The 22498-nt window shown below is 26.1% G+C and overlaps 1 protein-coding gene across 1 annotated transcript; it reads left to right on the forward strand.

Moving 5' to 3' along the window:
- The first annotated feature begins 14984 nt into the window (after window positions 1-14984).
- LOC110627840 (probable 1-deoxy-D-xylulose-5-phosphate synthase 2, chloroplastic) lies at window positions 14985-18560 on the forward strand. Its single transcript, XM_021774212.2, has 10 exons — window positions 14985-15159; window positions 15345-15506; window positions 15677-15841; window positions 15955-16105; window positions 16289-16560; window positions 16660-16933; window positions 17009-17316; window positions 17403-17684; window positions 17772-18056; window positions 18245-18560. The coding sequence occupies exons 1-10, from the start codon at window positions 15070-15072 to the stop codon at window positions 18389-18391; spliced, it is 2136 nt and encodes a 711-aa protein (XP_021629904.1). The 5' UTR covers window positions 14985-15069; the 3' UTR covers window positions 18392-18560.
- Window positions 18561-22498: the final 3938 nt, after the last annotated feature.

The following is a 22498-nucleotide window of genomic DNA, read 5'->3' on the forward strand; positions in this document are numbered from 1 at the left end:
ATGATTTTGTAAAAAAAATTTTTAAATTATTTTTTTTCAAAATGAATTATTTTTTCACTGAAAATTCTTAAACTAAGTTAGATTAAAAAAATAAAAATAAGCAAAATAAATCATCCTAATATACATGAGGGTGAAATTCACATTTAACAATAATAATAATAATATGTATATTTGGCTAACCCGCTGATAAGAAATGAAATTATTTTATCCAATTACTTTTTTTTAAATGAAAATATTTCAATTAAATTAATACCTAATAAATCAATTAATTGTGTTCATGATGAGGCAAAAAAAAAAAAAAAACTTACTTTTCACATAAAGCTACATATTTTTCTCTTTCTCTTTGTTTCCTTACTATAATTAATTAAGTGCCTAGCTTTCTAGTTTACATGTCTTTCCTTTGACTCGGAAATAATTTATAGAGTTGGAAATTATTGACTTAGTTTGCTCCATGCCCCCGAAAAAATTCATTTTTTTAGTTTTAAAATAATTTATTATTTTTATGTTATTTTAAAAATTCATATGTTAATTAAAATATTAATTTTTGAATCTTCACAGTATCTGAAGGACAAAAAAGAAGAAAGGATGGCTGATGTCATGTGAAGAAATAGTCTCATAATAATCTTGACTTGAATTTATGTTCTAATAATAATAATAATTAATTTAAATCAACATTGGCAACTTTATAATTTAGTATCTCAATTTCAAGCTCCTAAATATTTTCTTATTTTCTTGTCAACCTCTTCCCTTTTTTTATTTACAAGTACACTATAAAATATTGACCAAAACACAAAAGATCTTTCGCGTCAGTTTTTTTTTTTTTTTTTTTTTTTTTTTAAACGAAGACTCGATGCATGTAGGACAGTGCTAATAGAAGGGAAAGGAGGTGATCACGGGCTTCTGAAAATATTTAAATTATTTGCGAGTATATTGGTAATTTTTTTAAAAATATAAAAAATTATCATTCCATTGTTATATATTTAAAAAATTAATTTTTAAATTATACTATAATTAATAAATTAATCCTTGTACTTTTAAAATCGAACACTTAAATTTCTTTACTTCACATTTTATATATTAAAATATATTAATTTGGGATGGTAAAATTAATAATTTTTTTAAATTTTCTATCATTTTTAATTTTTTTTATTTTTACAGTCACAATGACCACTAAAATATTAATACTTTTATTCATTCAAACTTTTTATATAATTATAATATTTTTACTACTATTATAAGTAATAAAAATATATAATTTAAAAATAAAAATTTCAAATTTTCTAATACACATTCAATCCTTCTAAATTTTTTTAAAATAATTTTAGAACCTTTCTTAACTTTTTTCACATTACAAAAATGCCCCGTAACTGTTTAAAATAGAAATTTCTCTACGTGTAACTATCTTTCAGATAAGAGAAAGAAAGAAAAGTTTTCAAATATAAAAATTTTCTTTAAATATATTATAAGGTATAATAAGGGTATGATGGAAAGAAAATTATTTTTTATTAAATTTAACCAATCATTTATTTTTGAATTAATAAAGAAATTAATGGAATTAAAAAATTTAAGTGTAATTTTAAAAATATATGAACTGATCGATTAATTATAATATAATTCAGGATTAAAATGTAATTTATTCTTTATTATTTTATCATTCTCATTTTTAATATTTTATCTTCAATACTCAATCAATAAATTTTTTCAAAGTTATTCATTCATTATTCAGTTTAATTTTATACACTATTTCTATTATTAAGAAGTAATTATTTTTTTAATTTATTTTTCACTTAATTGTTAATCTATTTATATAATTGAAATTATTGTATTTAAATTTTAAAAAAATATTTTTAAATTTTAAAAAAAAATATTTTATGAGTAATGTTGAATTATTTAATTGGTTCACTGACTATTTAAATTTTAAAAAAAAAATTTAAATCTAAAAATATAAATTTAATAAGTTAGATCATTTAATTTTAAAATATAAATCAAGCATTGTTTTTATGGATAATAAGTTTGAATATTTAAAGTTAAGAAAATTAAATTAAATTATTATTTTTATGAGTAATGAATTAAAATATTATGTTTTTAGAAAAATTAAATTTTAATAACAAATCATATATTAAATTATTATATTAATTTAATAATATTCTTTTTTTTTATAAGTTTATATATTATAATCATAGCGAAAGTTGAGTTTTTTTTAATAAATATAATTCAAAGTCGATTTTAAAACAAAATTGATGATTGAATGATTAATCGATAATTTACATTAAAAGATATATTTATAAATATTAATAATGAATCATTATGAAATATATTCAATCAATAAAAAAATAAAAATAATTATAATTTAATTATAATAATTTATTTTTTTTCCACTCAAAAATAATTTTTTATTTTTTATAAAATTTTTTTATATATTTATTTTATGTGTTTTATTTATTCTAATTATTTATTTAAATAAATCTTAAATTAAATATTTGTGTCTAATAAATAACTATTAAATCAGTCAAATTACTCTTCTTTATCTTTTGATTTGGTCGTTGGTTCAAGTTAAGAAATTAAACATATACGATTTATTTCCAAGTCTAGTCTGGTATTTAATTTTCTAGCGGCTATGTAAGCTTAAAATTCTATAAATTTTTCCAATTTGTCGACTTGACTCAGTACTCAAGCTTTGGCCTTTGCAGCATCTTCAACCTCACTAACTTGAAAGATGCCTTCCATGCTTGCTTGGACTTCAATATTCAATAATGAAAATTTTATACTTCAATAAAAATTCATGATTTTTTGGACCATTTCCTCTATATATTATTTAAAATTTAATAAGACATATTTAATTAAAAAAATAATTATTTAGCCCCTCGTATTGAATAAAACTCAATAATTGATCCATTAATTTAAAAAACTCATTAAAACGTAATATCTCATGTTTATGAGATATTAAAAAATTTTACTAATTAATCATGTATTAATTTTAGGCATTAAATATTTTACTATTATAAAAATAATATGATAAAATTTATTAGTTAGCTATACAGAATAATTAATTTTGGATTTTACGATAAATTTAAATCAAACTTAACTTTTATTGCCGACGTCCGATAAAAATCTACGATAACTTTTCAAAAAAAAAATTTTAAAATGCACGATTTTTAAAAGTGTGTCGAAAGCTACAAGCCTGTCACTAAATTCGAAACAAAAATTTTACTATTTAAAGAGTTAATTTTGCATTTTAATTATTTTTATGATATTTTTATAATTTTTCATATTAGAGTTTTTATTCTATTATAAATAATTTTCTTTTAACTATTTGGAACTCATTTTTCAATTTTTGAAAAATTTCAATAAGACTTTTCAGTTTCTAACTTATATTTTTTCTTATATCGTTTCAACTAAATAATATTAGTTAAAATTATTGATGAAATCTAATTAGTTCTTTATTATAATTTTTTTAATATATTTTTTAAAATTAAAATATTAATTAATGAAATTATTTATATTACAGAGATTAAATAATAATTTTTTTTATTTAATTTTCATAAAACGATAATGTAGCTAGCTGTATGATCACGAACTCTTGACATCATATTAAGTAAATGCATTATTAAATCAATCTATGAATTTTTTTACTAAAATTTTGATATTTATGAAGCCAACTTGAAGAAATAAAAAATGGTGATAAGTTTCATTATACATAAAGTAGGTGAGAGGTCACACATGGATAGCTTGAAGATGGAAATTTAGAAACAAGTTGAGAAAAAAATTAAAAATTCAAGAATTTAGGGTTTTAAATTTGTAATTAGTCAAAGATAAATTTCAAAGAGTGACCGGCACTACTAAGTCAACTTCCAATTAGATATGAATACGTTGCCGTTTTTTTTTTATTATTATTAGTTTTAATTTTTAGTTTAGTTATGTAATCTTATTTATATATTTATTATTAATTGTTTCATTTGGATTTGGATGGCTGCAGACAGCATCTGAAACTAATGACCGAGTTAGAGGATACGACACAGTTGCATAATAATACCTTACTTTTTCTTTGGCTAGTAAATATTAGTATATATTTTTATTATTAAATAAAACGAGATTTATAATTTAATTCTCGGATATTATTATTATTAATATATCAGTCTCTTTATTTTTAAAAATTTATTAAAACGCCCGTATCTTTTCTCTCCGTCAATCAAATAATATTTTTATATATTTCTACCGTTAAAAATATAGCAAAAGACCAAATTACTCCATTCTATTTCTCCTCTTCCTCCTTCTTCATTAATTCTTCGTCCTTTTTCGTTGATTCTTCCTCCTCTTATTCTTCTTCTTAGATTCTTCTTCTTCTTTGATTTTTCTTTTTCTTTTTCTTTTTTAGTTCTTCTTCGATTCTTCTTTTTGTTCTTCTTTTTTAAGGATGAGAAAATTTTTCTTCTTATTCTTTTTTTTTCATCATTTTTTTTTATTTCTTCTTCTGTTTTTTTTTTCTTCTCCTTCATTATTATCATCTTCTTCTTCTTTTTTATTTTTTAAGGATGAGAAAGTACTATTTCTAGGGACTGACTTGTTAATAATAGCAATATTCAAGAACTAAATAAAAAATTTTATTTAAGGGCAAAATTGAATTTTAAAAATTTTTTCTCTCGTCCTTTATCTATTTTTAACGGAAAAAATGACAAAAAGACTATTTCGTTGATAAAAAGAAAAATTAAAGGCGTTTTAATAGGTTTTTAAAAATATAGAGACTAACTTGTTAATAATAGTAATATTCAAAGATTAAAATGTAAATCTCTCTTAAATAAATAAATAATATTTACTAATAGAAATTAAATTAGATATGCATAATGACATTAAAAAATATATATATTCTAAAATTTCTGGCCTAAGTATGATAGATAGAATAAGAGAATATAATATACTTAAGCTTTTCTACAGGATATAATATAAAATTTGATTAATTTTCTTCTATTGTTTGGGTTGAATTTTTCAGAGCAAGAGTTGAAGCAGCATCAGATATATTTAAGTTATGACAAACCCTTTTAACTTTTTAAAATGTATTCATTAAATTTATAATTTTTTAATGGGTAGATTAAATTTCCAATACAAGGAAATTGAATATTGTGTCATTATTGAAAACTAAAAAAAAAAAAGAAATTTACAATAACCATTTAAAATTATATATGAAAAAAAAAAACTTATGTAGAAAGAGTCACGGATTTAAAAGATTTTTGTCCTTTTCTCTAGACTCAATTAGGATTTATTATTTAAATAATATAAATTTAAAAAATAATGCAATTTAGAATAATTTATTGAAATAATGTTGGTGTGAGAAAACGTCAATCTAAAATTTTAAAAATAATTAAAATTAATACAATTTAAAATAATTTATTAAAATAATGTTAGTTTGAGAAAATATCAATTTAAATAGCCTTTTTAGTGTAAATTGTTGCCATTAAAAATGCTATTGAAATGGACATTTTTACTTTTGAAAATGCTATTCAATTAAGTGTAACAAAAAATGCTATTTGCAGTTAAAATTTAAAAGCTACCTCAAAAAATGTCATTTTAATTGGTATTTTTCGGAGTAATATTAACTATAAATAAAAATGCTATTTATTTACTTGTTTATGTGTTATGTATTAGGTGTTAATCTGCAATAAAATTAAAAAAATAATTATTACTTATTTATTTGGTAGTTAAAGAAATATTAATTTTAAATTATTTTTATTTTATATTATTTTATTATAAATAATTTTTAAAATAAATATTATTTAATATTTTAATAATATACTGTTAAAAAATCATAATAATTTATTATTTTAATAATTTATGACTATTATCATTAAATTATAGAGAGTAAATTAAGTTAATTCACTGTCTTTATGAAAAGAGCAATCTAAAAATTATATAATATAATATTTCAAAGTAACTTATGTCCCCTTAAATGTCCTCCTATACTACAACGTAGAAGACTTCTTATACGTTGTGGATTTCTTCAAATATCACGATGTTGTCTTTCTAAAAGAGTTTCTGCTTTGCCTTCTAACTCCACATTTCTATTAATATTCACATAAACTTGCTGCATAAAAGAAAACGATTGAAATATCATAGATTGATAAAAATCACGAAAAAAAATGTCTACCATAAGATGCATTTTGTATATCATGATATGTTGAAATAGATGCATTAAAAGGTGGAATGATATATTGATGCGGTGTTGCATCTGAAAAATGATATACACTTGATAATGGTGCCATCGAACCGATTTAAAATTTTAGTTCGGTTTTTTATACATTTCAATTCGGTTCGGTTTTTAATTTTAAAAATTTTGGTTATTTCGGTTATTTCGGTTCGGTTTTAATCAGAAAAAAAACCGAAAAAACCAAACCGAACCGATTAGTGATAATAATATGTTTTTTCAATAATATAGAGAAATTAAATCATATTAAGATTAAAATATTTTAATTAAATTTTAAAATATTAAAAATAAAGTGTAAAAAATAAAAAAAGTATTAAAAATCGAAACCGATTAAACCGAACCGAATCGAACCGAATCAGACCGGTTCGGTTCGATTCGGTTTCTGACCAAAATCGATTCGGTTCGGTTTTCATAAATACTAAAAATTCGGTTTTTGGTTTATTCGGTTCAGTTCGATTTTGAACCGAACCGACCGAATGCTCACCCCTAGGTATAATGTTGCTTTTCATGAGAAAAATTAAATTGAAATTCAAATAAAGTATTCAAATTTCACTCTTCTAATAGCGTGGAAGTTGATGACGTTGGCATTGAAAGATGAAAATGTTAGCCATATATAGGTGAAGGGATTTGCAGAACATCTTCTCTAGAGGGAATATGTCTTTCAGACATAGTACATCTCCTCCTTCTTTGCTTTTTCTATAGGAGAATTAATACGAGATATTTGTGTAGATGGAGGAGCTGACTGTTGTTCCATAGTAGGATTAATACGAGATATTTGTGTAGGTGAAGGAGTTGACTAAAATAAATGAGCAGTCAATGCTTGACTTTCTTCAGTTAATGCACCTAACATATGGAAAACTCTTTGTCGAATTAAAAAACATGTTTGGGAAGAGGATTTTGACAAATTATATACATCTTGCAGTCCATTCGCCTGCAATAAGGGTAAATCATTACAAAAAAATACAATATATAAATGTACATATTTTTCAATATAATAGTTATGGAGGAAATATATATACCATGACTTCAAGTTGTGCACCTTCCGGGGAGATCCAACGTCTTGTATGTTGCACAAACCATTGTATATATTTGGAACATGGTCTCAATAATTATTGCAATGAGCTACTATTAGCAATGTGAATATATGGATCATTCCAAACATTAATATAATGTGAATGTCGACATGACCAATTATTATTTATTTGGCCACGCAAGTCAATACAATACAAAAAATAATCTTGTTGTGGGAGCAATGAAATTGATTGATCCCGACCAAATTGACGGAGACAATGGTTAGGTCGGTGCCATTTAATGGTGTGAAAACATATTATTAGTACAACTGATCTCCATACACGCATCCCATTTAAACAATAATCCAACAAATCATTCCAAACTGATTGGTATGGTTCCCAAATCATCGACAAGTACATATCTCTTATTGAAGCAAACAATAAATATTGTTTAAATTTATTTTAAATTATCATCAATGATAAATTTATATTACTTAATGGGGGCATTATTGATCTAATTGTATTCATAACACTTATAATACATACATCGATGTTTGAGTTGTTTGTAACGAAGCTCTCCACCTAAAAAGATATTGAATGACATAAGAAAATTTTAGTTGTAATAACTAAATTATTTCATTACAGATATAGTACCTAAATTCATATAGTTTAGCTGCATCTAAAGACTGTGGTGTATGAATCTATGGAGCGATTGCAGAAATCCTTTCCATGCCCAAAGTTGTAGAAATATTGTGCAACTACCAATTTGAGATGCATTTAAATTAGTTGGACAACACATTTCTCTATATAGCCATGCTAAGCATATTCCTCCCCAACTATAACTGTCAGTGTGATGCAAGTTCTCTAATTGATGAGTTGTAAAACTCACCACTTTTTCCTTATTAAATTTTATAATTTTGTTATGATTTTGATATAAATAATTAATTTTTACTTGAAATTTGATTTTGTACAGGGTTTTGAGTAGAAAAATAAAAAAAAGAAACAAAAAGGGACTGAAGTAGAAAATTTTCAGACCGGGGGTTACAGCCTTGGGCAAGACTATAGCCCAAGGAGATGAACAGCTCCAGAATTCAAAATTTCACCAGCTCATCACGATTTTTCCAGTTGTACAGAGATAAGATTAGTTTCAAATCGAAGCAAACATAATCAGATTAGGATTGAGATAAGATAGGAGTAGTAGAGTTTATTTTAAATTGTGAATATTTATCTTTTTGTTGGGAAAAATCCTATATAAAGGCTACCCAAGAATTAACCTAAACATCATATACTCTTCTTCTTTTTCCTCTCCCATATTCGGCGCCCCCTGCTTCTCTTTTCTTTAATTTTTGCAATTTTATTATGGCCTTTAAAGGCTAAACATTTCTTTTCAATTGTACATTAATCGAAATTGAGGTTTATTCAAGTTATGATATTATGTTCTTAACTTCTCTTCATTTTATTTCTGTTTTTAATTAATTTCTGTTTCGAGGAACACCACCTCTATTGTTGTCCTCTTAGAAATTAAGGGGTCCATTGAATCTCCTTAGAAGACAACATATTGCTAATTAATCCAATTAAATCCGTAATTGTTTAATTGAATTAATAACAAGTAGCAATTAGCATATTCGTTTATATTAAAAAATTAATTTATTTGATTTAAATAATTGACGTGTTATTATTGATCAAGTTTGGGTTTTTCTCTCTTAAAATAGTTAACTAATTAAATTTATATGCATGTTGGGGTTGTTAGTTAAGTAGAAATTAATTTAAGCACGAATCAGATTAATTTAATCATAAAGAAAAACGGATGGGATTCGTGTGTTTGAACACTATAACCAAACATAATAAAATCAATTATTTTTCTAATAAATGATTAACTGTCAACATCTCAAATTGATTATCTTCGGCTGAGTTTTAATTTAATTATTTGTTTTACCATCTCAATTGCATTGTTTTTTTTTTTTAAATAATTATTTGTTTCACTGTCTCAATTGTATTGTTTTTCTTTTCTTAAAGTTTTTGGATTATTCAAGGCAAAATCAATTTCTTCCAATAATAATTCTATTTTCTCTCTTTTTCTTTTAAACTATTCTTCTTATTCTACTAATATCTAAATTAAACAAAGTTAAGGTCTCGGTGGGATCTACACTCATTTGTCCTATCTACAAATTCTTTTAAATCAAGAAAAAAAATCCTTCTTTTAAATCAAGAAAAATTAAGTTTTAATTGACAGATTGGATGCTTGTCACTAACAATGGCAACCACATTAAATGCACAAAATTATTTATTTTTTCAGTAAATATGAATCTGCCTAAGTATCAAAGGATGAAAGCATGGGCATAATATTAGACTATGAGACCTAGTACTCTATCTGATATTTTTTGAAAATGTTCTGTCAACCATGACATAGACATTTAGATTCTTGTATGATCCCTTCTAGAGGTATTATTCCCAATAATTGAGCGCATAGAGCTCCTCAATCATATTCAGGATAGCCTGTCACTGCTTGGCCATCAACCGGCAGACCAGTTATAATTTGAACATCTTGTAATATAACTATTGCTTCACCAACCGTTAGATGAAATGTGTGTGTTTCTGGCCTCCAGCGCTCAAATAAGAGCATAGTTTATCTCAATCAATCCAATATTTGTAATACCATAAAAACTAGAAGATTATAAGGAATTAATATTCTATCAATGTTTGTATATATAGATGCATTAGTTGCCCTTCTACATAATATTTATTGTGCATTATTCTAATATTTAAATGATATCAACTTGCTATAAACTAAAAAATATCGTTGTTTAAAAAATAAATAATAAATAATACATAAAATAACATGATTATGCTAAATTATTTATGATCGATGAACATGTTGTATTGTTAGCAGTTCTGGATTTAGTGGACTCGATTTAATATAATGTTCTTGACAGTCGTGGGTTCTATAACTGCTAATCGCACTATATTACATAACAAATTTCATTGTCAATATGTTTTATGTCAATGATTATGATTTTGAGTTTTTAATATTAAAGATGGATCAGAGATATGTGACATGGATACTTCCACCGTTTAACGATGATTATATTTACTTTAAAAATTCAGATAAAAATGAATATTATGCAGGTTTACGACATAAATAGTTATACCGTGTGAATGGGCTAAAGATTTAATTACATATTTACGATCACTGGGTGCTCCTCTTGTTCACCGTTAATATTTAACTATGACAAAACGTAACATGTCAGATTACGAATTTATTATCACTAAATTAGAAACGAAAATAATAGAATGTTCATTCGTAGATCAAAATATTATATATTGATATTAGTTTGAGAGCAATCATTGGCCGTTGAAAAGGCACTTACGTCTTTTGAAGAATAAAATGTACTTTCAAACAACATATATAAATCGAATGATGAGATGTCAGATGAATATTAAACATTGTGTATTGTAATATATAACAAAAATGACATTAACTTTCATCGTAGACATCTCAATATCTGATAAATAGTCCGATTCACTCAATAAAGTAACAAATAGTGATACTCTATTAAGATCTCTTCAGAAAGGGATGTGGCGGTCTCTAAAAACGTCATTGTGAATGGCGTCTTCAGAGAAATTTGACAAGTCCCGAAAACATCACTGACAACAGCGTATTTCGCAGCCAAAAAAATATCTCAAAAAAATCATTTTGAATCGCTTTTTTCAAAACAAAGAAACACTAAAAAACTTTTTTTCGCATTTTTTAAGCGAATATTAATCTAATAAATTGTTTTAGATTTACAGTATAATTATAAATTATTTTTTAATAATTAATCCACTCAATTAATAATTTATGGTGTGAAAAAATAATTTAAATCTTTATATTACTATTAACAAATATTTTTATTGATTTTATTTTATTTCATAACGTACACCTATTATCTTCAATTTTTTATTAATTTCACTTGATTGAGATAAATAAAATGATTTTAATACATATTCAATCAAATTTATAAGTAAACCAAAATCGCTTTTATGACTAATATCTTCAATATGAATACCAGTTAAAATTTAATTAAAAAATAATATATAATATGTAAATAAAATGTAAAAGCTTATAAATGAATATAATTTAGCTATTAATTTTTTAAATTTATTATTTAATATCTATAATAATAAAAAAATTCAATAATTAGTTCATTAATTTAAAAATTCATTAAAATATCTTTAAAATATTAAAAAAATTACTAATTTGTTATTTATTAAGTTTATTATTTAATTTTTATAGTATAAATAAAATTTATTAATTGATTTTTTAATATTTTAAAAATATTTTTTGAAATTAAAAACTTTTTATATTATATTAATTAAATAATAATTTTTTTTAATACAGTTAGGAACGGATTATATATGATTGGATATTATTAGATTTTTTTAATTAATTATTAGCAAATTAAATAGAAAAGGAAAGAGAGAATCAATGAGATGAGATTTAGGGTGGGATTGATACTGATGGCGATGCCTTTTTTGGACTGTCCATCGTCCAATGTGTGCCCACGCTCTACTTCTCTTCTCTTACGTTTGTAATAATCAATGTATCGTGAGATGATATCGATATAATGGTTTGAGTTGGACTATGGAAGATTTGGATCACAGGTTTGAGCCGGTTCATAGAGCTTTAAAATCCAATATACTCATTTAATAAAAATATCAAACAATTATTATTTAGCTGTTGCAATTTAAGTAATTATAAAATAAAATAAACGAAAATTTCATCCCAGTTAAATAAAATAAAATCCAAATTTACACTTAGTAAAATAATTCAATGTTGATGAGCTGAAATTCAGAAAATAGAATTTTATAAGGGTTGTGTAAGTTTGGTCTGAATGGAGGAGATTCCTCTCTTTTTAGTTTTTTCCTTTATCTGTCAATAACCTGTAACGGTCTCATTGCTATTGGACCACCTGTCTTTGCCATACGGATACGGATGTATGAGAATATCAAATCTCTGTTTCATGCGTAATGGCCATTTAATTTTTTCCTAGTACACACGCGGATGGACTCATAAGATGAATGGACTGACCGTCTGAGCTGAGAGCCGAAAAGACTGAACCGGTCCGATTTGAGAGATTTAAAAAGGGATCCAGTTTTAAAGCCGAGTGGACTGGACCTGATTCAGACGGGAACTTAAAAGCATTCAGATAAAGAGCTGCCGTCATGGGTCAGATCTCAAACTGAAATAATAAAATCCAAGCTTTAATAAAATCCAAGCTTTCATCAAATGTAAATATTACGTTGATCAAATATTTAAAAAAATAATTAGGCTCATCAAATAATAATAATAATAATAATAATAATAATAATAATAATAATAATAATAATCTGTTTAACCTGAAAAAATGCAAGAAAATACTTTTTGTAATTTTAGTGTTTAAAATATTAAAAAAATATCAATAGAAAATATTTTATTATTAAATAATATATTATTTTTTGTAAAATTAAGTATTAAAAAATCAAAATCTAAAAAAGAATTATTTTTTTATATAAAAAATAAAGACGAAATTATGTATTTCACCGTTAATAAATATAAAGGAATCTGGACATGAAGGACGGCTTTTTTATCCTCAAGTGACGACAAAATTTAACGTTTCCATGCAAAATTTAATCATTTGCATGAGATTTTCTTTATCTCTTTTCCATTTTTAGTATGCATTACAATTTACAAGGCCTCATACAGTATGGGACATTACAGCAGAATGAGCTCACAAATTTAGTTAAACAAAACAACTCAAACCATTTCCATCTCAAAGTAATCCAGAAAAATAGAAACCAACCAACTTTTTTTTTTTTTTAAATATAACGTAATTAATAAATACTCAGTTTAATGATAATTATTTAAAATTAGACTTAATTTTGTTTGTTTTGCATAAAATAAAAATATTTTTTTATATTTTTAAATATTTACAACACTCAAAATATTTAATTAATAGAAAATATTTTTTTATAAAAAAATAAGACATTAAAAAAAAGAATTTTTTTCTTTTTTAAAAATTAAGTTGTTTTTTATATTTTAATATTTTAATTAATTTATATTTAAATTAAAATTTAATAATAAAAATAAACTATTTTATTAAAAAATATTTTTCATAAAAAATATTTTATATTTTTTAATAAAAAATATTTTACATGAAAAAAAATATATTTTTCAAAGTATAAATTATTTTTTTACAAACAAATGGAAGGTTTAATATTTATCTGTGTGTAATATCCTTAAAAATAATTCTTTTATAAATTTTAATAATATTATATAAAAAATTAATGTTTAAAATTTTTAATATAAAAAAATTCATTAATTAATGATTCGAATTTAAAAAATACATTAAAATATAATTAATATTTTAAAATTTTAAATTAATTTTAATTATTAATTATTTTACTATTTAATCTTTATAATTTTTTTTAAAAAATTATTAATTACTCTATTATATTTATAAAAATTCTATTAATTAATCTAGAGATATTTTAAATTTTTTTATAATATTTAACAATTAATATTAATAAAAAGATTAATTAATAATTTTTTAAAATATTTTAATATATTTTTAAAATAAAAATATTAATTAATAAATTTTTTCATAATATAAAATTAAATAATAAATTTTTCATATACATATATAGATTAAGACCACCAATTTAAAATATTTATTTTTATTATTAATTATGAGATAACGGTTTAATTATTAAATAAAAAATATTATTAAAATTACAATTTTATTAAATATAAAATAATTTTTTTATTAAAATATATTATTATATATAATAAAAAATTAATTTTTTTTATAAAATTTTAAACCGCCTTAAATAATTATATTAAAATAACAATTTAACAATATTATTTAAGACATAAAGGTGGTAGTGGCAGTCGCTAACGACAGAAAATGTTAAACTCAAATCAGGACACAACCCTTCGCCTTCCCTTACGACGTTTTATTATAAAATTATAAAAACACTTATTTTATTTTATTTTGAATTTAAAATCCCAAAATTCTTAAGAAAGGTTCACATGTCTCTCTGTATATATCATTTCTATTTTTATTCATTATATTGTTTTCTGCTAATATATTATTGATATTTAAATAAAAAATTATTTTATTTATATTAATAAAAAGTAATATTATAAAAAAATGATAAAAAGTAGTACTTAATAAAAACATTTTAAATACTATTATGGAAACACTTCCATTAAGATTTATACAATAAAAACACAAAAAAACATATTGTTTTCTTTATTTAAATAAAAATTATGAACAAATACTTAAAATTTATAAAAATTAAATATAAATTTTATTGATTAAATTTTAAATTTTTATAAAATAATATATAATTATTTTTGTATAATTTTAATAATTTATAAAAATTTAAAATAAAGTTAATAATATATATGATAATTTTATGATAAATTGTAGACAGTATAAATAAATTTATATTTAATTATTTATTAAATAAATAATAATTTTAATTTAAATATTTAATAAATTAATTTTTTAATATATATTTAGAGAGAGAATTTTAATAAATTAATTTTAATTAATATAAAGAGTGTATGTGTATATTGAATGTATACGTTCAATGTATACAGGAAAGCCAAGGCAATGGTAAGATATGACAAGGAGAAATTGGAATGTAAAATCTCATGAGAAATTAGCTAATACGGCATTTCATGACACGAAGGTAGCTTTCCTCGTCCTCGTTCTCGTTCTCCCCCCTGCCTGGTGCCTGCTATATAAACTTGTTCTTGTCCCTCGTCTTCAGTCCCTCACACAAACTCTCTCTCTCTCTCTCTCCTTATTTCTCTCACTGCATAAATTTTAGGCAGCCATGGCGGTTTCTAGCTCTTCGTTTATAGCTAACCAATCTCTTTCCCCATTCTTTAAAGCTCCAAGATCAAACATTTGTGGCAGAAAACAGGTATAGATGATTTACAGTTCATCTTGTTAACCATCTGATCCTGCAATATAGAATTTCATTTCTTGTTGATTCTTAACACTTTGATGGGGTGTTTTGGAGGTGCCGATTTTGGTGTTTGGTTATGTGGGTTTATTTCATGATCTTGTTTTTGGGTAGTTTAATGATGGTTTGATTTCGTGTCACAGTTCTGTTTACGAGCATCTGCGGGCCACCCAGATGAGGAAGGGAAAATGATGATAAGGAAAGAAAAAGATGGCTGGAAAATTGATTTCTCAGGGGAGAAACCACCTACGCCATTGCTGGATACAATCAATTACCCTGTTCATATGAAGAACCTATCCACGCAGGTAACCTATAAATTAAAAAAAACAAAAAAAAAAAGCTGACGGCGATCTTCTGTACATGTTTATAAGGCTGCTTTTATTTTTATCTTTTGCTTTGTTGCTCTGTTTGTTCCTAATGTGGAATCTTTTTGAACTGACTACTTAGTTTTGGTTGTTATGCGGATTACTTTCAGGATCTTGAACAACTAGCAGCAGAGCTTAGAGCAGATATTGTATACAGTGTATCGAAGACAGGGGGGCATCTGAGTTCAAGCTTAGGAGTTGTCGAACTATCAGTGGCTCTACATCATGTTTTCAACACTCCTGATGATAAAATCATATGGGATGTTGGTCATCAGGTGGGATACTCTGGATTCCCCTTCCAAAAAGGAAAAAGAAAAAAAAAAAAAAAGAGCTGAATGGTGAGTTTATAGGATGTGTTTCTGAACATGCTCTAAGTTTTTTTTTGCAGGCATACCCACATAAAATTCTAACAGGAAGAAGGTCTAGGATGCATACCATGAGGAAAACTTCAGGGCTTGCAGGATTTCCTAAAAGAGATGAGAGCGTTTATGATGCCTTTGGTGCTGGACATAGTTCCACAAGCATCTCCGCTGGTCTTGGTATGTGCAGGCGTAGTTCTCATTATCCAAAAGTTATTTATATAACTTTTTTCCCCATTAATCCAGTTGGCGTTCAAATATCAAATTGAGAAGAAGCGATTAAATTCATATTACTATTTAGTTCTCTTTGTAGAATTAGCAATTGGATGTAGTAATAAGTTTTCAACAAAATAAAATATGCAGGAATGGCAGTTGCAAGAGACCTATTAGGGAAGAAGAACAATGTCATTTCTGTAATTGGTGATGGAGCCATGACAGCAGGACAAGCATATGAGGCCATGAACAATGCAGGATTTCTGGATGCTAATCTAATTGTTATATTGAATGATAATAAGCAAGTATCTTTACCCACAGCTACTCTTGATGGCCCTGCAACTCCTGTTGGAGCCCTTAGTAGTGCTTTGACCAAGCTCCAAGCAAGCACTCAGTTCCGCAAACTTCGTGAAGCAGCAAAAGTAAGTTACAAGTTTTCGTATGTTATTGTCTTCATGTTCTAGTCTTCAAGGCCTATTTCAGTATCAGAAAGTATCTGACTTTGTTTTTGTGTGTTGAAGAGCATCACAAAGCAAATTGGTGGTCAAACACATCAAGTTGCAGCAAAGGTCGATGAGTATGCAAGAGGAATGATTAGTGCTTCTGGGTCTACTCTCTTTGAGGAATTAGGATTGTATTACATTGGTCCAGTAGATGGGCACAACATTGAAGATCTAGTGACCATATTTCACAAGGTAAAAGCAATGCCTGCCCCAGGACCAGTTCTTATTCACATTGTGACAGAGAAAGGGAAGGGCTATCCCCCAGCTGAGGCAGCAGCTGATAAAATGCATGGTGAGACCATAATTTTATTGTCCCATAGTGGTGTCATTAATTTGTGAGAAGATCCTTATCCTTTCATACTCTCAGGTGTTGTCAAGTTTGATGTTCAAACTGGGAAGCAATTCAAGCCAAAATCACCTACACTTTCATATACACAATACTTTGCTGAAGCTCTGATCAAAGAAGCTGAAGCAGACAACAAAATTGTAGCCATTCATGCTGCTATGGGTGGTGGAACTGGTCTCAACTACTTTCAGAAGAGGTTTCCAGATCGCTGCTTCGATGTGGGCATTGCTGAGCAACATGCTGTTACGTTTGCAGCTGGTTTAGCCACTGAAGGACTCAAGCCATTCTGTGCTATTTACTCATCATTCCTGCAACGAGGATATGATCAGGTAAGCTGTGGAAGTTGATAGTTGATTACTTAAAAGAAGCGCTTTGCTGCAAACATCTAAAGCTAACTTTGATCCATGGAACATAGGTGGTACATGATGTCGACCTGCAAAAGTTACCAGTCAGATTTGCCATGGACCGAGCTGGTTTGGTAGGTGCAGATGGACCCACTCATTGTGGAGCATTTGATATTACATACATGGCTTGTTTGCCCAACATGGTGGTCATGGCTCCATCTGATGAAGCTGAGCTGATGCACATGGTTGCCACTGCAGCAGCCATAGATGACAGACCCAGCTGCTTCAGGTTCCCAAGGGGCAACGGAATTGGAGCAACTCTTCCTCCTAATAATAAAGGAACCCCAGTTGAGGTTAACATAAGCAATCAACTTAGATAGTTACATACAGCAGAACAAAGAACAGATAACTAAAATATTTCTTTTTCAATTATTGAATAGATTGGAAAAGGGAGAATACTGATGGAAGGTGATAGAGTTGCCATTTTGGGATATGGTTCCATAGTTCAACAATGTATAGAAGCTGCAAGCATGCTCAGAACCCGAGACATTTCTGTGACAGTAGCAGATGCAAGATTTTGCAAACCTTTAGATACGGATCTTATAAGGCGATTGGCCAAGGAGCATGAGTTTCTTATTACAGTAGAAGAGGGTTCTATTGGAGGTTTTTCTTCCCATGTTTCTCACTTCCTGAGTCTAAGTGGTATTCTGGATGGGCCCCTAAAGGTGATTTTTCTTTCAGCATGGAAATTTCTTCAATTTGTTTCGACTGACTCTCCCACTACGATGCCCCGGTGGTTGTTTTTCGTTCTGTTACTTCAAAAGTAGTTCAACCACTAGAATTTTTTATATATATTTTTTTTCTTTCTTTTCATTTTACTCTTGAGTCTAACCTTTTTAAATGTGTATTGCAGTTGAGAGCAATGGTTCTCCCTGACAGATACATTGACCATGGATCACCTCAAGACCAAATTCAAGAAGCAGGGCTCTCCTCAAACCATATCACTGCCACAGTCTTATCTCTCTTAGGGAAACCAAAAGAAGCTCTTCAGTTCAAGTGAGTGAGAAAAGAATCAGAGTATTTCCTCAAGAATATAGCAGAAGCTACACACATCACTGCAAGTGAGAGACTCTTGTAAATATGCAACTTAGAATTTCATATTTGGATATTAATGTACAAAGTTTTCAATATGAGGGTTACAATGATTCTGTTAGAGTTTGAATCACCAATACGCATGGCAATGGATCGGGTATTTTCGGGTATTTGATCTGACTGAATTCTAAATTTAACCCTAAATTCTAGACTTAATCCTAAATTTTAATAGGACGAATGGTTTGGGACGGGTTTAAATTTAAAAAATAATATTCATTTTGGATTCAGATTGAGGTCGGATTTGGGTTCGAATCATATTAGGATTTCATATACAGAGTAGAATACTCTGAATCCGTTTATATAAAAAATATATTTTATAATAATATTTATAAATTTTTTTAATATTTTTTTATTTAAAAATTTAAATTTAAATATTTTTTAAAAATATTAGAATTTTTAAATGAAAATTATTAATATAAAATATTTTTTATATAAATTATTAATTAAAATATATAAAACTAAATGGATTCGAGATTTATTCGAATAATAATAATTATATTTGAAACGAGTTTAAATAGTTTAAATTGATTTTTAATCAAATTTGAAACGAATTCAAATAGTTTAAATTAATTTTTAATTAAATTCGAGATGAATTTAAATATTTCTCATATAAATTGAGTTTAAATTTAAATAATTTAATTTTTAGAGACTATCCATTTACATCCCTAAGCACCTTCATGGATGAACCAGTTATGGTAACAATTTGACAAGAAGTTGACATTTCAGAATAGACCAAATCAAGATAATTCTCTTAAAACAATCAGTAATATTCCGGCTTCCACCTCTGTTTGTCCAGATGTGGAAACAGAAGCATCTGTCAATCTAAAACACTTCAACTTCCATTCACATAGTCCCAAAAATAAATAATGCTTTAAGTTCATTATTTAGCCATTCACTATTGTGTTAAATGGAGCATATTCTCTCTTGTCTTTTCATCTGGTAAATGCATCCAGCTAGATCAAGGAATCTACGCAAGCTGATAATGCAATGGACAAAGGGGTGTAGTCATTCAGGGGCGGAAGAGACATGAAGGCATCAAAGATGAATCAAATTGAATCTTTCATGGAACCAACTTGAAGTCAAGAAATTATTAGTATTTCTTATATTTATATCTGATAATCACATAAGGGTTACAATTTTTTTTTTTTGTTATTAAAGGCTATATATAATTTCCACGTGGACACACTCATTAGACTTTCTGGTGAAGCCAAGGCCCAATATAGGCTTGTTGCAATTCAGCTTCTGCTCAAAGCTGCCCGGAAGTTGAAAGAATTAGGAAAATGAAGGATGTTGGTCACAAGTATGAGAATCCTTTCATATCTTGATTTTGGCTTTTTGGGTAAGGAAAAATGTCAATATATTTCAAAAGATAAAAAAGTTATCATTTGAAGCAATTACCATCTCACTTTTTTATTGGGGCATGAAGAAAATGTCAATATTCTGTTTCTGAATAGATTAACTGTCTTATCATGAGAGAGAATAATAGAAAAACATGAAGGTTAAGTTCATCTTAAACTGCTCTTTTCCTTGCTTTTGTGAAACATTTAGGAAATGCATGATTCATATTTTCTGCTTTGGTTCAGTTTATAATCAATGAGAAAATAGTTGCAAAAAGAATTGCATCTTATATAAATATCTCCCTTCAACATATTTGAAATTTAACAGCTCACATACACGGTAAAATAAAATAAAAAGTTAAATAAAATAAAACTTGATTCCATATAAATTGGTATTGATAAAATTATAATTTAAAAAAATTACAATTTTGATATAATTAACTAAGTAGGCTTTGAGTATAAAATAGCATCTTATGATAGTCTAAAGGGGACTTGTGAGAAACCTTTATGTGAGCCTCCAAAATTTGTAAGAAAGGCAGAGAGTTAACACTTAAAACTTCTCCCTTTCTCAATCCCTTATAATTGTTCTAAGATTTTTCGATTGCTATTCTATGTGGATATGGTTAGAGACTGAACTCTTGAAGGATTTATGGTTTGTGTCAATCCAACCAAAGCGATCAATATCGTTTTGTTCAAGGAAAACAAAAGTATTTATTTTCTCTTTAAATATTATTACTTTCTTTTTTTAAACATGATCCATGTCCGTAGAAATTTTTTATTTTTTTATTTTTCTATTGCATTCAATCCGTGCAAATCCTTCAACTAAAGTATGGTCTCAAAAGAAACATGATTACCATATGGGAACTTCTGAGATAAGACGCATGGGTGATTGGCATTAGTGCATTGTTAATAATGAACACTATAGCTAATCAGTTAGCTATAGTCAGACATTTCATTTTATATAATTTTCAGATATAAATAAATATAATTATTTATTTTTAGTGTTAATTGAATTGAATTTCGAGTAAAGATAAAGTTTATGAGATTATATTGTTGTGCAAAGAAAATTATAATATGATTATAATTGTAAGGTTTTTATTGCATTTAAGTAATATCTTTATTCCTGGTCGATATCTTATCATGATTAGATAATGATTATAATTATTGAAACTAGTACATAACATGTTCTTTTTTTATAGAGTAAATAACTTATCTCATAGGTTGAGATATGTGAGATATCTAGAAGCAACATATAGGTGTTTATTTTATAAATAAGTGCGATCCGCTTGAGAAATCCATATGAAAAATAAACTGTGTCTATGGATTACTAAAAAATGGTTGTATAAGTGATTTTTTAACTTGAAATCAATAAATAATATTGTATAAGGACTTTTGTATTTTGATTCATTTTACACATTGTTTTAGTTCATGAGTAACAAATAAAGATGAAATGGACATATTAGAAATTATATAAAGGTATTTATGTGATTGAAATAAAATTCATCACCCTAGATTAAATTAAATTAGGGAATATCTCATTTGTTCTCTACTAGCATTAATCATAAAATTCTTGCGTACGGTGAAATGAAATTAGCAAATGAAATTTGAAATTTCATTCAATAGATCAATGACTAATAAATGAGAACTAATATAATTTAATATTATCGATATGTTCTATGAATCAAATGTTAAATCAGGATATGGAAATTTGTGATGAATGAATATTAATTACACTGACAAATTATACACTAACGCAAATTACTTTTGACATTTTGAATATTTGGATAATATTGACATGTTGTTGGACAATATTCTTGACCTTCAAATTAATTGATTATTTAATTATATTTGTTGCCAATATATTTAAAACTTAACGGGTCACACACATATAAAAAATAAAATGAGAAGTTAAATCAAGTAGTATTTGATTGCATATAAATTGGCATTGGGATAAAATTATAAAGAATTACGATTTTTTTATCTAATTAATTAATTAAGTAGGAATTTAATTAGAACTGTTTAAAATTTATATGGTTTACCTATTAAAATTCTAGACCATAATTATAATTTAATTAATTAATTAATTAATTAATTAATTACTATTATACTAAATCTCTAGTGTTTTAATATAAAATGGCATTTTATGAGAGTGTAAAGGGGACTTGTGAGAAATCCTTTTGAGAGTCTCTAGAATTTACGGTGAAGGCAAGGAGTTAATACTCAAAATCTCTAATATTATTTTTATTATTGTTGCTGTTATATATGGATATCGTTAGACTGGACACTCAGATGGTTTGTGATTTGCGATGACTTAAGCAGATTGATCTCATTTTTTATTAAAAAAAATATTTATTTTCTCTTAATTATAATTGTTTTTCTGTTTAAACGGTATTCATATTGAAAAAAGAAAAATTTTTTATAAAGAAATTTTTTTTATTTTTTATACTGCTTTCAATATGATTGAAACCCAACATGTTTATCCATTGTTGCAGAGCTTGTGGTTAAATGATACTGGTGGTTGATCAAGTCAACACTCGAGCTCGATGCATCTGCGATTGATTTGACAGTAGAAAGGCTGTGAAGTCTAGAAGCAATTGGAGATATAACCAATAATCTCCAATAGGAACACAAACCATCTTAAACTGTTGAAATCTATTCACATTTGTATGAATTATTTA

Source organism: Manihot esculenta, chromosome 12 (genome assembly GCF_001659605.2).
Source record: "Manihot esculenta cultivar AM560-2 chromosome 12, M.esculenta_v8, whole genome shotgun sequence".
Classification (NCBI taxonomy): domain Eukaryota; kingdom Viridiplantae; phylum Streptophyta; class Magnoliopsida; order Malpighiales; family Euphorbiaceae; genus Manihot; species Manihot esculenta.

Bases quoted from the DNA above. Each gene is read 5' to 3' on its own strand.
- LOC110627840 (XM_021774212.2), top strand. From the start codon at position 15,070: ATGGCGGTTTCTAGCTCTTCGTTTATAGCTAACCAATCTCTTTCCCCA. The intron at 16,934-17,008 runs GTGAGACCATAA...TCATACTCTCAG, and splicing joins AGCAGCTGATAAAATGCATG to GTGTTGTCAAGTTTGATGTT. The intron at 17,685-17,771 runs GTTAACATAAGC...ATTATTGAATAG, and splicing joins ATAAAGGAACCCCAGTTGAG to ATTGGAAAAGGGAGAATACT.